The following is a 13527-nucleotide window of genomic DNA, read 5'->3' as shown; positions in this document are numbered from 1 at the left end:
CTGGTTCTAATCCTGGCAGCTCCACTTCCCATCCAGCTCCCTGCTTGTGGCCTGGGACAGCAGTCAAGGATGGGCCAAAGCCTTGGGACCGTACATCCGCGTGGGAGACGCGGAAGAGGTTCCTGTTTCCCGGCTTCAGATCGGCACAGCACCAGCTGTTGCGGTCACTTGGGGAGTGAATCACCGGATGGAAGATCTTCCTCTCTGTTTCTCCTCCTCTCTGTATATCTGACTTTGTAATAAAAACAAATAAAATCTTAAAAAAAGTTATGAGATTTCAATTTCTCTTTTGAAAAGCATGTTGCCATGCCCGGTTCCCCTTGTTTGCATGGCAACAGCCGTTTGGAGCTCAGGCTCTTCTTCTCCATGGGACTTTCTCTGCTGACACCATGTGTCCACAGCATAACTCACCTGAGCCCGCCCCACTCACTCACTTGTCTGCAGGACAGTGCTAAGCACAGTTTTGTTACGTATGTGTAGAGATGGGAGTGGTTCCCTGAAGACTGTGTTCCTAAGATGTTAAAGCTACTTATTTTTCTCTTGCTGAAAATCAAAGCTTGTCTCCTTCTGGCATCTTTGGTGAGAGGCCTAGGAAGGAGTGTGGTGCTAGAAGGTTAGCACAGCTTATCCTTACCCACTGTATTCCAGTAACACTGTGTTGGCGGCTCCACCAGACCCATTCTGGGCTCTGGCAGACTCACTCCAGGGGCACAGCATGAGATGAGCCTTTTCTTGCCACTCATTCCATGTTGTCATCCAAACACAGCAATGTGCCTCTTTAAGTACTGGGAGAGAGAATCTTCCATCTGTGGTTCCTGAAGAAGCCTATGGAGGACACATCAGTCTTTTTAACATGTATAGCTTTTGCTTTCTTGAGCTTTGATTTAACATTGAGGAATTATTTTACTATATAGTGTTATCTTTAGGTATAATGACAGTCTAGATATGTTATAAACAGGAAGATACATCATAAAACAATTATTTGCTACACTGACTATGTAGAAGCAGAACCATTGATGGCCATAAGCAGTACTTCAGTCAAAATTTCTTTTTTTATTTTGGCCGTCTATATTCCAACAATTGTGAAAGTGATTTTAAGACCCTCTATAGTCCTTGTTTCAATCATTTTAATTATTTATTTATTTTTATTGGAAAGGAAAGTTTTACGGAGATAAGGAGAAAACGAGAGAGAGAGACATTTTCGATCCGCTGGTTCACTCCCCAATATGGCTGCAATGGCCAATGGAACTGATCAAAATCCAAGAGCTGCTTGCAGCTCTCCCATACAGGATCCCGAAGCATTGGGCCATCCTCAGCTACCCTCCCAGACAGCAAACAGGGGGCTGGACGGGAAGTAGGACGCCCAGGATATGAACCAGCACCTAAATGTGATGCTGGTGCTAGCAGGTGGAGGATTAACCAGTTGACCCATCATGCCAGTCCCTTTCTTTTGGTCTTGATGTGTGTAGCAGTGGTCCCAGAACAAGAGCATGGTGGAACCTTACAAACTATCTGATGCAAATTACCTGTGGTAAAAGATGAGCACTGTAGAATCCCAAAGTGCCTAGAGTAGGCTGTGTACGCACAGGGCCTGGCAGAACTCAGGATGTTTGAGTTCTTTGGTGTTCATTAGCCAGTGTCTCAATTCCCTCAACTCCTGAGGGAGCGGGAATGGATTGTGTAGTATTCTCCTCCAGTAGTAACCAGAAAGATCACTTACCTATCTGTGCAACAAATGGTATGGGCCCTGGGAAGGCATGGAAGGAGTCATAGGCCTCACTGTCTGGTGAAGACAGCCTTGCAAATACCATTTAAGAATGTTCAAGGCCCCTGAGTCCAAGGAAGTAAATATGTGTAACATAGGGTTTTGTATGCTGTAGATAATCACCAAAAGTGTGAATAAATTGATGGTTAAGACCTCATGGGTTGTTTTGGTGTTAGAGGATACCTCATGGTAGAACCCCTCACAGAAGGTACAAAGATGTCTTCCAAACCCTCCACTGTCCTTTCCTTCCGTGGACTCGCTTTTGCAGGACCAAGGGGTTCAGCTCAAACTTGTCATTCTGCATGGACCCCTGTTCTGAAATCTCCCACTTAAAGTAAGTTCAACTGATTTTAGAAAGACCTGGAGAAGTCATACAATCTTGTTTACTGTACAGCACAAATATCTAATGCATCTAAAGAAGTGGCCAATAACAGTTCTGGGCCAAGGAAAGTATTAAAGTGGGCAAGGAGTATTTTGTCATACCAAGAAGTATCAAAATGCATGAAGTCCCAAGAACTTGGAAAAGGAGCACAGAAGTAACCATTCATCTCAGGAAGAACAAAGTGGCAGTGGATTGTAACACATCAAAGTAAAATCCTTTTTTTAGAAAGGTTTATTTATTTTGATTGGAAAGATTTGCAGAAGAGAAAGAGAGATCTTCCATGTGCTGGGTCACTCCCCAAGTGGCCACATTGGCCAGAGCTGAGCCAATCCAAAGCCAGGAGCCAGGAGCTTCTTCTGGATCTCCCACACGGGTACAGGGTCCCAAGGCTTTGGGCCGTCCTCGAGTGCTTTCCCAGGCCACAAGCAGGGAGCTGGATAGGAAGTACAGCAACTGGGATAGTAACTGGCACCCATAGGATATCCGGTGCATGCAAGGCAAGGACTTTAGTCGTGGGCTACTGTGCCGGGCCTGCAAAATCCTTCTGTAAAAGATTTTTTAAGTTTGAAAGGTAGAGTTAGTAGAAAGGAGAGAGGGAGAAAGATCTTCTATTCACTGATTCATTTCCCAAATGATTACAATGACAAGGTTGGGACAGGCTGAAGCCAGGAACCAGGATCTTCTGCCAGGTCTCTCACATGAATGTAGGAGCCCAAGCAGTTGGGCCATTCTCTTCTGCTTTCCTAGTCACATTAGTAAAGAGCAGGATTGAAATTGGAGCAACCAGGACATGAACCAGTGCCCGTTTAGGGTACTAGTATCAGTCACAGGCAGCTGCTTAACCTATTATGCCTCGATACCAATCCCCAAGTCATTTTTATAATAAGAAAGAAAAGGGAGCTGAAAGGGTCAGAGCTTCCTTACTGAAGAATGAGCAAATGAATACACAAGGAATAACTGAAAATCACCACTGTGAAGCTTCCAGTGTGATAACTAGCTTAGGCAAAGATAACCAATGGAACCAAACACCGTTAGGTGAAGTTTACTGAATGGCAGCATATTCACAGGCGGACAATAACTGCCTCAACAAATGACCTAGCATAACCAATAATTGAGCAAATTGACATTTAAAAAAAAGTTTATTGGGGCTCATTTTGTGGCATAGCACATAAAACTGTCACCTGTGGCTGTTGGTTCAATTCCCAGCTGTTCCACTTATTCTTTATTTCAAATGTTAACTTGACTTTTCAAATGGTGCATATATAAATCTGGTAATCATGGATGTAGTTCCCAACCTACACTTAACAAATTAACTTTCACCATATTCCATTACAAAGAGTCTTGCCTTTTTAAAAGGATTTATTTATTTATTCGTTTTATTTATTTGTTTTATTGGAAAGTCAGATACACAGAGGGAAAGATCTTCTGTCCGTTGGTTCACTCCCCAAGTGTCTGCAGCAGGAGCAGAGCCGATCCAAAGCCAGGAATTCCTTCCAAATCTCCCACACGGGTGCAGGGTCCCAAGGCTTTGGGCCGTCCTCAACTGCTTTCCCAGGCCACAAGCAGAGAGTTGGATGGGAAGTGGAGCTGCCTGGATACAAACTGGCTTCCATATGGGATCCCAGCACATGCAAGGCGAGAATTTAAGCCACTGGACTACTGCACTGGGCCCAACAAAGATTTGCTTGTATCAGCTGATAGCTTAATGTAAGTTTATTTGACCGCAGAGATTGTGTTACTAAGAAACACACCAGAACATTTTAAAAACATGATGTATTCGTTTTCTTTTCCAAACTAACACTCATTTAGCATAATCACATGTCATTTTTAATACAATCCTGCTCTCCCTTGTGTGGATTCACATTCTTCACATTTTATGCAAAGGGAAAAAATATGCTTGACTGTAAGGGTTTTTTCTTTTCCATTTTCACGAAGAAAAGGAAATGTAACAGCACAGATGAAATCATCGTTGTTTTATTTTTTTAGTTCTATATTCGCTAAGACTTACTGAGTTAGAGACATTGCAGACTGAGTTCCAGCAAGGGTTTTCAATGCCCAGCATTCTGCTCAGCATGGCATAGCAATGACATGGAAGTTATATGCAGAAATTTTGTTTAAGAAGTGCAGAATTGGGCCTGGTATGATAGTGCCAGGATCCCATATGGGCAGTGGTTCTGATCCTGGCAGCCCCACTTCCCATCCAGCTCCCTCCCTGTGGCCTGGGAAAGCAGTCTAGGATGGCCCAAAGCCTTGGGACACGGCACCCGTGTGGGAGACCCGAAAGAAGCTTCTGGCTTTGGATCGGCTCAGCTCCAGCTGTTGTGGTCACTTGGGGAGTGAACCATCGGACGGAAGATTTCCTCTCTGTCTCTCCTCCTCTCTGTATATCTGACTTTCCAATAAAAATAAAAAATCTTAAAAAAAGAGAGAGAGAAATAAATGCAGAATAAACATGTACCACTGCAGCTATTTTCTTTTCTTTGAAAATCTTTTACAAGGCATGGGCTTTGGGCTGAAATTAAAATACTTGGGCTGGGATGCCATATAAAAGTGTCAGGGGCCCAGTCCCAGTTCTACTCCCAGTTCCAGCTTCCTGATAGTATAAGAACTGGGGGACAACAAGTGATGACTCAGATCCCACCTGTGTGGGAAACCTGGCTTTAGACAAGCCCAGCCCCAGCTTCTATAAGCATATGGTGAAAGAAATAACCGATGAGAATCCTGTCACCTCAGTCTCTCAACCTCTCTTAAAAAATAATCAGGGACTGTCATGGTGGCTCAACAAGTTAATGCTCCACCTTGCAACGCCAACAACCTGTATGGGGGCTGGATTGTGTCCCAACTGTTCCATTTCCCATCCAGCTTCCAGTTTACAGCCTGGGAAGTAGTGGAGGATGGACCAGGTCCTTGGGCCCCCTGCACTCATGGGCAAAACACAGAAGAAGCTCCTGGCTTTGGATTGACTCAGCTCCAGCAGTTGTAGCCATTTGAGGAGTGAACCAACAGATGGAAGAATTCTCTGTCTCCTTCTCTCTGTAAGTCTTAAAAAATAATTTTTAAAAAATCTTACAAGTGCCTCTGGTTCTTTGGGCTTGGGTTCCATTGAAACTGATGGCCATATGGCCAGTGAAGAAACAAACTTGACGTTAACACCCTCTGCGCAAAGTTTGCTGAGCAAGCTATCAATGGAACAATCAAGGTTTTGTGTCATTGAAGGCTGTCTTACTCAGTTGGAGACACACTCAGGCTGCTAAGAAAGGACTTGAACTGTGAAACAGGATTATGTATCAAGTAATTTTGTAGTTTGGCCAGCTATTTTAAAGACTGTAGTTTTTTCTCCCTCCCTTCTCTTTCTCTTTCAGGTATTGTGGATAATCATTGTAAGTTACTCACGAGTCAACTTGATTTTTGTTGATGAGCTTGTCTCCCACAGGTCTCCCATGTGGGTTCAGGGTCCCACGGCTTTGGTCCATCTTGTACTGAATGCTGCTCTGTGTGGTTTTTACACATGCTTTGTTCTGTGCTTGAGATATGGACATGTGCCTCTACTTTCTCCCCAGGAGGCCTGTGGTTTGTGGTGCCACTGGTGTGGCCACAAGGTGCCAAGTGTGTTCTCCAGCCCTTCACAGAAAAATATGCTGAGCGCTGTCCTAGTGTACCAGACCCACTTTTTTCTTTTTCTATTTTAAAGATTTGATATTTATTTGAAAGGCAGAGTTAGAGAGAGAGAGAGAGAGAGAGAGAGATCTGCCATCTGCTGGTTCACTTGCTAAGTGGCTGCAGTGGCCAGAGCTGGGCCAGTCTGAAGCTAAGAGCTTTTTCCACATCTCTCATGTGAGTCAAGTGGCTTGAGCAATTGGTCCATCCTTCACTGCCTTGGTAGATATATTAGCAGGGATCTGGGTCAGAAGTGGAGCAACCAGGACTCCAACCAGCACTTTCACGGGCTGCCAGCACCACAGGTGGAGGCTTTATTGCCATGCCATAACACTGGCCCCAGGCCTCCTCCCTTTATCCCCCTCCTCCAAGTTTTATACCAATCTAACAAATCAATGACTTCACATAATCAGTATTCATCCTATTCAAAGAGCAGGAAGATGTTGACCCTCACCTTCATTCAGCATTTCATCCTTGCCAAATAACTTGTATGGCTGCTGTAGTCTTCCCAGCAAATATCAGAGTCAAATGTTTCCTGATGTTGTAGGCAAGGAACCTGGAGCTAGTGTCTGAATCATCCAAGTCCATGAATAATACTGATTACAGTGCACAGCCATGATACTCATTTTTGTTTCCTTTTTTCAAGATTTATTTTTATTGAAAGGCAGATTTACAGAAACAAGGAGAGACAGATCTTCCATCTGCTGATTCACTCTCTAAAAGACCCCAAGGCCACAGATGAGCCAATCCGAAGCCAGAAACCAGAGCTTCTTCCAGGTCTCCCATATGGGTGCAGGGTCCCAAGGCTTTGATCCATCCTGTACTACTTTTCCAGGCCTTAAGCAGGGAACTGGGTGGAAATTGGAGCAGCTGGGACATGAACCCACTCTCACATGGGATGTCAGTACCTGTAGGCAAATAAGTAGAAAATTGAGTCACATCACTTTTATTTTCTTAACTTTGAGAAGTGGATCTCTTTCACAGATTTTTCAGAATTAACGGCACCAAGTGATCATCTGGATTCTGCTTATAAAAGCCCAGAAACCTCTTTTTTATTTGTTTTTATTTTTAAAGGTTTAGAGTTGGAATAGAGAGAGATCTTCAATCTGTTCATGTGCTGGTTCACTCCCTAAATGACCACAACAGCTAGGCTTGGACCAGTCCGAAGCCAGGAGCTAGGAAATTCAAGGGCTCAAGTAGTTGGACCATCCTCTTCTGCTTTCCCAGGGAAGCTGGACTGGATCAGTCACCGCTCAAACCAGTGTCTATATTGGTTGCCAGTGTCACAGGTGATGGCTTAAGACCTCAAGCTCTGACACTAGCCCCTAGAAACTTCCTTTCAAGGAATACTTGTAATGCCTTTGAATTTTAGGTTGATCAGGTATCTGAATTCATGTTCATATATAGACCAAAAAGCTGCTCAAATACAGCCTGGGAAAGTACATCTGCTGTGAGCAAACTTTCCAAATGTTTTTCTAAGTGAGGGGAAGAGGTGGAATTGATATCATAAAGGGCTTTACCCCACCCTTTGGGGTTTCCCTTAAACAGCAGAATTTGAGTAGTTTATTCCTTTAAGTCAGCATGTTAGGATCATAGTAATTCATGGTATGTTTAAATGATAGCTTTTAAAGCATAGGCAGTGTTTATGCAAAACAGATTAATCACTAAGTGTAACTGGTTAGCAAAACATGACTTACATGTTTAAAAATAACTGTACTTTTCCTTGTCCAAGTCAGGAGTTTTTCCTAAGGGAAATTATTCCCTATTGTATGACTCCGTATATGTCTGTGTCCATTCATTGTCACATCTAAAATTTTTTAAATTTTTATTTATTGCCTTTTGTTTGATATTTGGAAGGCAGAGGTATTTTCCATCTGCTGGTTCACTCCCAAAATGCCCACAACAGGTAAGGCTGGAACAGGCTAAAACCATTAGCCAGCAACTCAGTCTCGTCTCCTGGGTAGCAGGGATTCAAGTACTTGAAACAACATCTGTTGGCTTCTCGGGGTGCGCATTAGCACGAAGCTGGACAGAAAGTAAAGACAGGACTCGAGCCAGGTGCTTTAAACTGCATCATCCCAAAGTGTATCTTTACCACTGTGCCAAATACTTGTCCCAAGCAGTGTTAATGTCATCTTTGGGCAACTTGTGATCTGATTCAGATTAGACTGGGAAAGGGAGAGGATGCTCCTCAATTCAGCATCCTTTTTTAGCACCTTGTGTGCACAACGAGGTGCAGAGGTCCAAGAGTATGCTGTCTCTTTTCCTGTAAGGCTTACAGTCATTTGGAGAAACAAGATCCATCCCTCTCATCAGCCACTGCTGATCACCCACATCCACAGAGAAATAAACAATACCCAGAAAACCAGATCCAGCTAGTAATACTAGAGAGATTATAAATACAGACCTGAGAACTGGCTATCTGTTAGTAGACAGATGACCCATACATGTTTGTTACAAGGCAGTGGTACAGACAGCTGAGGTGCTGGACTCCTAGGCGTGGTTCATCCTGTGTCTTAAAGCTACTGAGATATCCAAGGCTCCATGGTATCTTTGCCCCTTTTCAGCTGTAGGATGGCTGCCCTGGTCTCTGAACCCCCTTCAGCTGTCAGTGCCCTCGTGCTTGGCTCGGACTGTTCCTTCACCTCTTTACTGCCCTCCTTTTCCTGCTGGAGTCAAGCCAGGCCCTCCTCAGCTCACTCACGTCTAGCTATAACATGCCATTCTTTGTTTCTCTGAGCTGCATGTCCGTGTGTTTTTCTTAGCTGATTCATTATGGTTACAGCCTGCATTACATCACAGATGTCCTTTGTTACCCCCTAGCTAAATCTGTCAATTGGGGGAACCAATTTTGCCTGTAGCACTGTGCTGAGCACACAACGTGCAACCGGCATAAGTTTGCGGTTTTATCCACTACCTGTGTTTCTGTAATTTATAGCTTAAATGTTCATGTGTAATCTGAATCTTAAGTAATCTTAAAATAAACATTGGCACAATTTATCCACAATTCCAATACAATTTAATTTTATTTTCACTTCACGTTATTAAATAGTTACTAAAATAACTATATGGCAGTGGGAAAAGTATCCCGGCCTGATGGTTTTAGAGACCTCCGTACTGCCCAGAGGATACTCTGTGCATTTCATTTTTCAGTTGTCCAACACTTGTTGGTGCTGTCATTCTGCTGTAATGCAAGATGTCATACTAGCAAATTATTCACTGATTGAAAGGGATGAAGCTAAAAAAAGATGGACATGATGCCAATTGGTACTGTTGGCTCCAGAAAGACTGTGGATTATCTTCCTTCCTGATGTGGACAACACCTGCTGTGCACATGTCCCATGCCACTCAGTTGAGCATCGGCTGCTATTGTGGGGTTCTTTGTAGGATAACATGCTTCACATGCGCTCCCATATTTCTCATTCAGACTCTGGGGAAGCACCATGGTTTCACGGGAGGCACAGAGTTCCTTGTAGGGCAGTATGAGCTAGGCAGCACTCTGGTTTCCTACAGAGGGGGCACATCAGGATGGACAGTCAGGACGCTGCTCAGGACTTGTCCTGCTCATTGCTGCCTAGAACCCACCTCCCCAGCCTAATGCTCCAGGAGTGTGGTGGTGGCAAGGAGAAAGGCATTAAAAAACCTGTGTAATTTAGGTAATAGCCAGTTTCTTGGTCTTAATAAGAAATAGGGGGAAGGAGCAGCCAGCTTTATTTGGTAAAAATAGAGCCAAAAACCATTGATCCGTCCAAATATGCTATTTTATAATGGCATCGAATGAATATCTGAGAAGCAAAAGAATGCCATAATCATCAAAGAACAAAATAAGCTTTCAGGCAAGTCTACTGGTTCCTGGTGTAATAATGTCCTTATAAAACCAAACTGTATGTCTTTTAAGATGTCATTGATGTAATGTTTTTAGATAATCATATCTGTAGGCCAATTCTCAAAATTGTAGATATAATTAGCATTCCTTGTACATAAGAGTATTTGCAAACACGGGACACGATATTGTTTCTGAGATGGGAATAGAAACTTCCCAAAGAGTAAGAAATAGATGAAGAAGCAGTGCAGTATCTGCTGGTTCTGTTCATGGTTCAGCATGACTCCGCCTTGATACTAACACTGTTAGCTCCTGTCAGTGCATTTATATCCATACAGCAAGAATTAGTTTGCATGGATTCTTCTTTAATGGATGTGTAACCTCATCTTCTTGTTTTTACCTGTTTTCTAAATTCAACTGGCCAGTTTAAACTATTAAGATTCCTACACACCTAAACTAATGATAAATATCAGTTTTTCATTTCCATAAGATTCTAGTTGTAACCATTTTATTTAGTTTCTAGTTTTATTTAGTTTCTAGTCTTTGGCCCGTGAGTTTTAACAGTCATCATGTTATTCATGTTGTTATCTCAGAATCCTAGGTATTAAGAATGGAGCTTAGTAAGCTGCAACACCCCATAGGTGTATACAAGAACCCAATTGTGACATGGCACAGACCAGACTAGTCTGTGGCACATACTGGCACATTTAAAGACTGGGAGTGGGGGCTGGTCTGGTGGGAGTTATTGGTGTTAGCTCCTACTAGGCTGCAGTTCCCACCAGTGTGTGTGTAGGATGATACAGATGATGGACTGAACTGTACTGGCTGGCACACACAAGAGTCAAGTCTGGGGTCACCCCAAGTAAGGTTTCTTACTCCCCAGCTGGACCACTGAACTCAAAGCTACCACCACAGCGAGAATCATAGGATTTGTGGTCCAAACTTGGAATGCATGAATTGCGACTGGACCTCCTCAATTGCTGAGGACTGTGCAGTGGATGGTATGCCTAGGTATATAAAGGGGACATGACAGCTCATTTGGGCCTGCAGAGGACAGCAAATGCCATGTTAAGAAGATAGAATAGGTTGGACAACTCTCCTGGCCAAGCTTTGGCAATAAGTGTCTGGGTGAGTGGATGATGCACTATAGTAGACTCTATCAGCCAATGGGCCTTGGAAGGATTTTCTCAACCTTGGAACTATCAAAACCTCTCAAGCAATACCCTCAGATCATTGTTCTCCACATCAGGGTTTCTAAGATGACATCAAGTGGACATCCCCATCCCTGGTACCAATATAGTTTGGCAGCTGGGAACAGTCCCCCACTCCCTGCCTACCTCCCCCTTCCCCTCCCAATACAGGAGAAAAGGGAAGAAAAGGAAAATTGGAAACATCATTCCACCCAGCTTCCCCTATATCTCGACCCTTCCTACCCTATTTGGTGGTCCTCATGGGCCTGCAGTCTTGTTAACTACGTAACCAACATGAAAAAATAAAATTAAATTTTATGTAATTACTGAAGTTAAACAATAAATAATTAAAAAAAAAATAAAAAATAAAATAAAAAAAAAAATAGAGCTCAGTAATAACTTAGCTAAAATATTATTTAGACCTTCATATCTTAAAGTTAACCCTGTAATCAATGGTGATTGTGTATGCTGGTTTCTCTCAGTTTTGCTATACTCATTTGCATAGCGTATTTCCCAGAAATGACTTACACTCTTCCCTGGTAACTCATAATGGTCTTAGAAAGTAGAACAGGGTTCCTAGGGTGGTGGGAGAACTACCAGAAGACTAAATAACTGAAGCCTGAAATTGGAGGTGTCTGCACAAATATTGAGTTAGAAACTCAGTTAATCAACTGAGAATAAGAAGCCAACATAGCTTTCATAGTGTCTTATCAGCTTTGTTATCAAAACAAAGATATCATTATGCAATGAAAGTTTTAATGTATAGTTTTGTTACAACTAGTTTGTAGTAGATACTAATATTCAATTAAGATGAATAAAATTATGTATTACCACAAATTAATGCAAAGGAAATAAATGCTTAAAAAAAAGACCAATGAAGCAAGAATTTTTGAAACTTAAAGCACTAGATTTACATGAACAGCATTCAAAACTGAGTAGTTAATTTGTATTTTTAACTCCTGATTTCCATAATATTGGGAAAAAATATAAAACGGATATTGAAATACTCCTTTTAATTTTAAAAGACAAGTTGACATTTTAAAAACTTCAAAAACCATATAAAATGTACATTTTTGCCATTTCACCTTAATGTTAACTGATACATAACCACAGTGTAATGATAGTCAGGAAATTAACATTGCAATAGTATTTTAACCTTACATATTTTTTTAATTTATTTATTATTTTTAATTCATTAATTACATTGTATTATGTGACACAGTTTCATAGGTACTTGGATTCTCCCCACCCCTCCCCACCTTACATATGTTTTTAATGAGAGAAACAAAAGCTAACCCAATACTTAAAATAGTTTATGCCAGTAATTATAGCACAGAATCTTAAAGAGATTAAGAATTTATTTTAATAGAACAAACGATATTAGTTTATAAATTCTGTCTGATATTTTTCCCTCCACCAGTACACTTCTTGATCTTAAACCACAATACACATCCGTTTTACGTAGACTTGAAGATCTGACCTCCACAATAGGATAGTTACAGAGGTGTACTTCAATCATTCCAGAGTCTCCTGCTTGAGCTCCTTTTCTGGAGAGGTGGCGGAGAGGGGAACTTGAGCATTTTTACCTCCACTAAGCTATCTAGAAGTAAAATTTTGGTTGTTCATCTGTGTGTTGACAATTTAGGTTGACCAGCAGTGTGAGACTGAGTGTAACATTCAGGCTATGTCTTTCATTCATGACAAATGATACATTACATGAGTGAAATTTATAGATGGTGATGCTAAAATCAGAATTATTTGACATTTTGTGGTTTCAGCACCACACTTGAATATGATCTTATGCATGAAAAAACATAGGATGGTATTTCTCTAGTCTTAATATAGTTATTTTCAAGGTGAAGATGTTCCAGCATTGAGTCTTCATCCTCCTCAGCACTGCAAATTTGTTCTGGTAGAATATTCCTAAGGAAAAGTAAACATCAAGTCACAAACAGTCCATGGAATGGTGTGTCTTCATCATTTAGGAGTTAAATATGTATCTGTTAACTGATCCTTATGTCATACACTAGAATAAATCATAACTGTCTAAGATCTAAATATGAAAAAGGGGGCCCGGCATGTTAGCCTAGGATCTAGAGTGCTCGCCTTGCTCCAGGATCCCATGTGAGCACCGGTTAATGTCCTGAATGTTCCACTTCCCTTGCAGTTCCTTGCTTGTGGCCTGGGAAAGCAACCAAGGATAGTCCAAAGCCTTGGGACCCTGCACCCACGTGGGAAACTTGAAGGAAGCTCCTGGCTTCAGATCAGTTTGGCTCCCGCCATTCTGGCGTTTTGGAGAGTGACCCAACAGATGGAAGATCTTTCTGTCTCTCCTCTCTGCAAATCTGACTTTCCAATAAAAATATTTTTAAAAATTAAATAAATAAATATGAAAAATGAAGCTGTTGGAGCTGATAGTGTAGTACAGTGGATTAAGCCACTGCCTGCAACAGCAGTATTTCATATGGGTGCTGTTTCAAATCATGCTGCTCCATTTCCAACTCAACTCCTTGTTAGTGTGCCTAGGAAATCAACGGAATCTGGCCTAAGTATCTGGACCTCTCCATTCACTTGGGAGACCTGGAAGAACTCCCGACTCCTGGTTCCTGCCTGGCTCAGTCCCAGCTGTGCAGCTATTTGGGATGCAAACCAGCAGATGGGTGGTTTTTCTGTGTCTCTTCCTTTCTTTCTCCCTCAACTTTGTCTTTTG

General features: G+C 42.1%; 2 protein-coding genes across 3 annotated transcripts in view; one reads left to right on the top strand and one right to left on the bottom strand.

Annotated features, from left to right (window-relative positions):
- CENPP (centromere protein P) overlaps positions 1 to 13527 on the top strand; it is a 246272-nt gene that overhangs the window by 143099 nt on the left and 89646 nt on the right. The gene's annotated exons all lie outside the window — the stretch shown is intronic.
- ECM2 (extracellular matrix protein 2) overlaps positions 12158 to 13527 on the bottom strand; it is a 40759-nt gene continuing 39389 nt past the window's right edge. For both annotated transcript variants that reach the window (XM_058672951.1, XM_058672952.1), the window contains exon 10: positions 12158 to 12740. In XM_058672951.1, coding sequence (XP_058528934.1) covers positions 12572 to 12740 — 169 coding nt within the window. In that variant the 3' untranslated portion in view covers positions 12158 to 12571. The remainder of the gene's footprint in view (positions 12741 to 13527) is intronic.

This window comes from Ochotona princeps, chromosome 14 (assembly GCF_030435755.1).
Source record: "Ochotona princeps isolate mOchPri1 chromosome 14, mOchPri1.hap1, whole genome shotgun sequence".
NCBI lineage: Eukaryota > Metazoa > Chordata > Mammalia > Lagomorpha > Ochotonidae > Ochotona > Ochotona princeps.
This window is presented reverse-complemented; position numbering and strand designations above follow the sequence as displayed.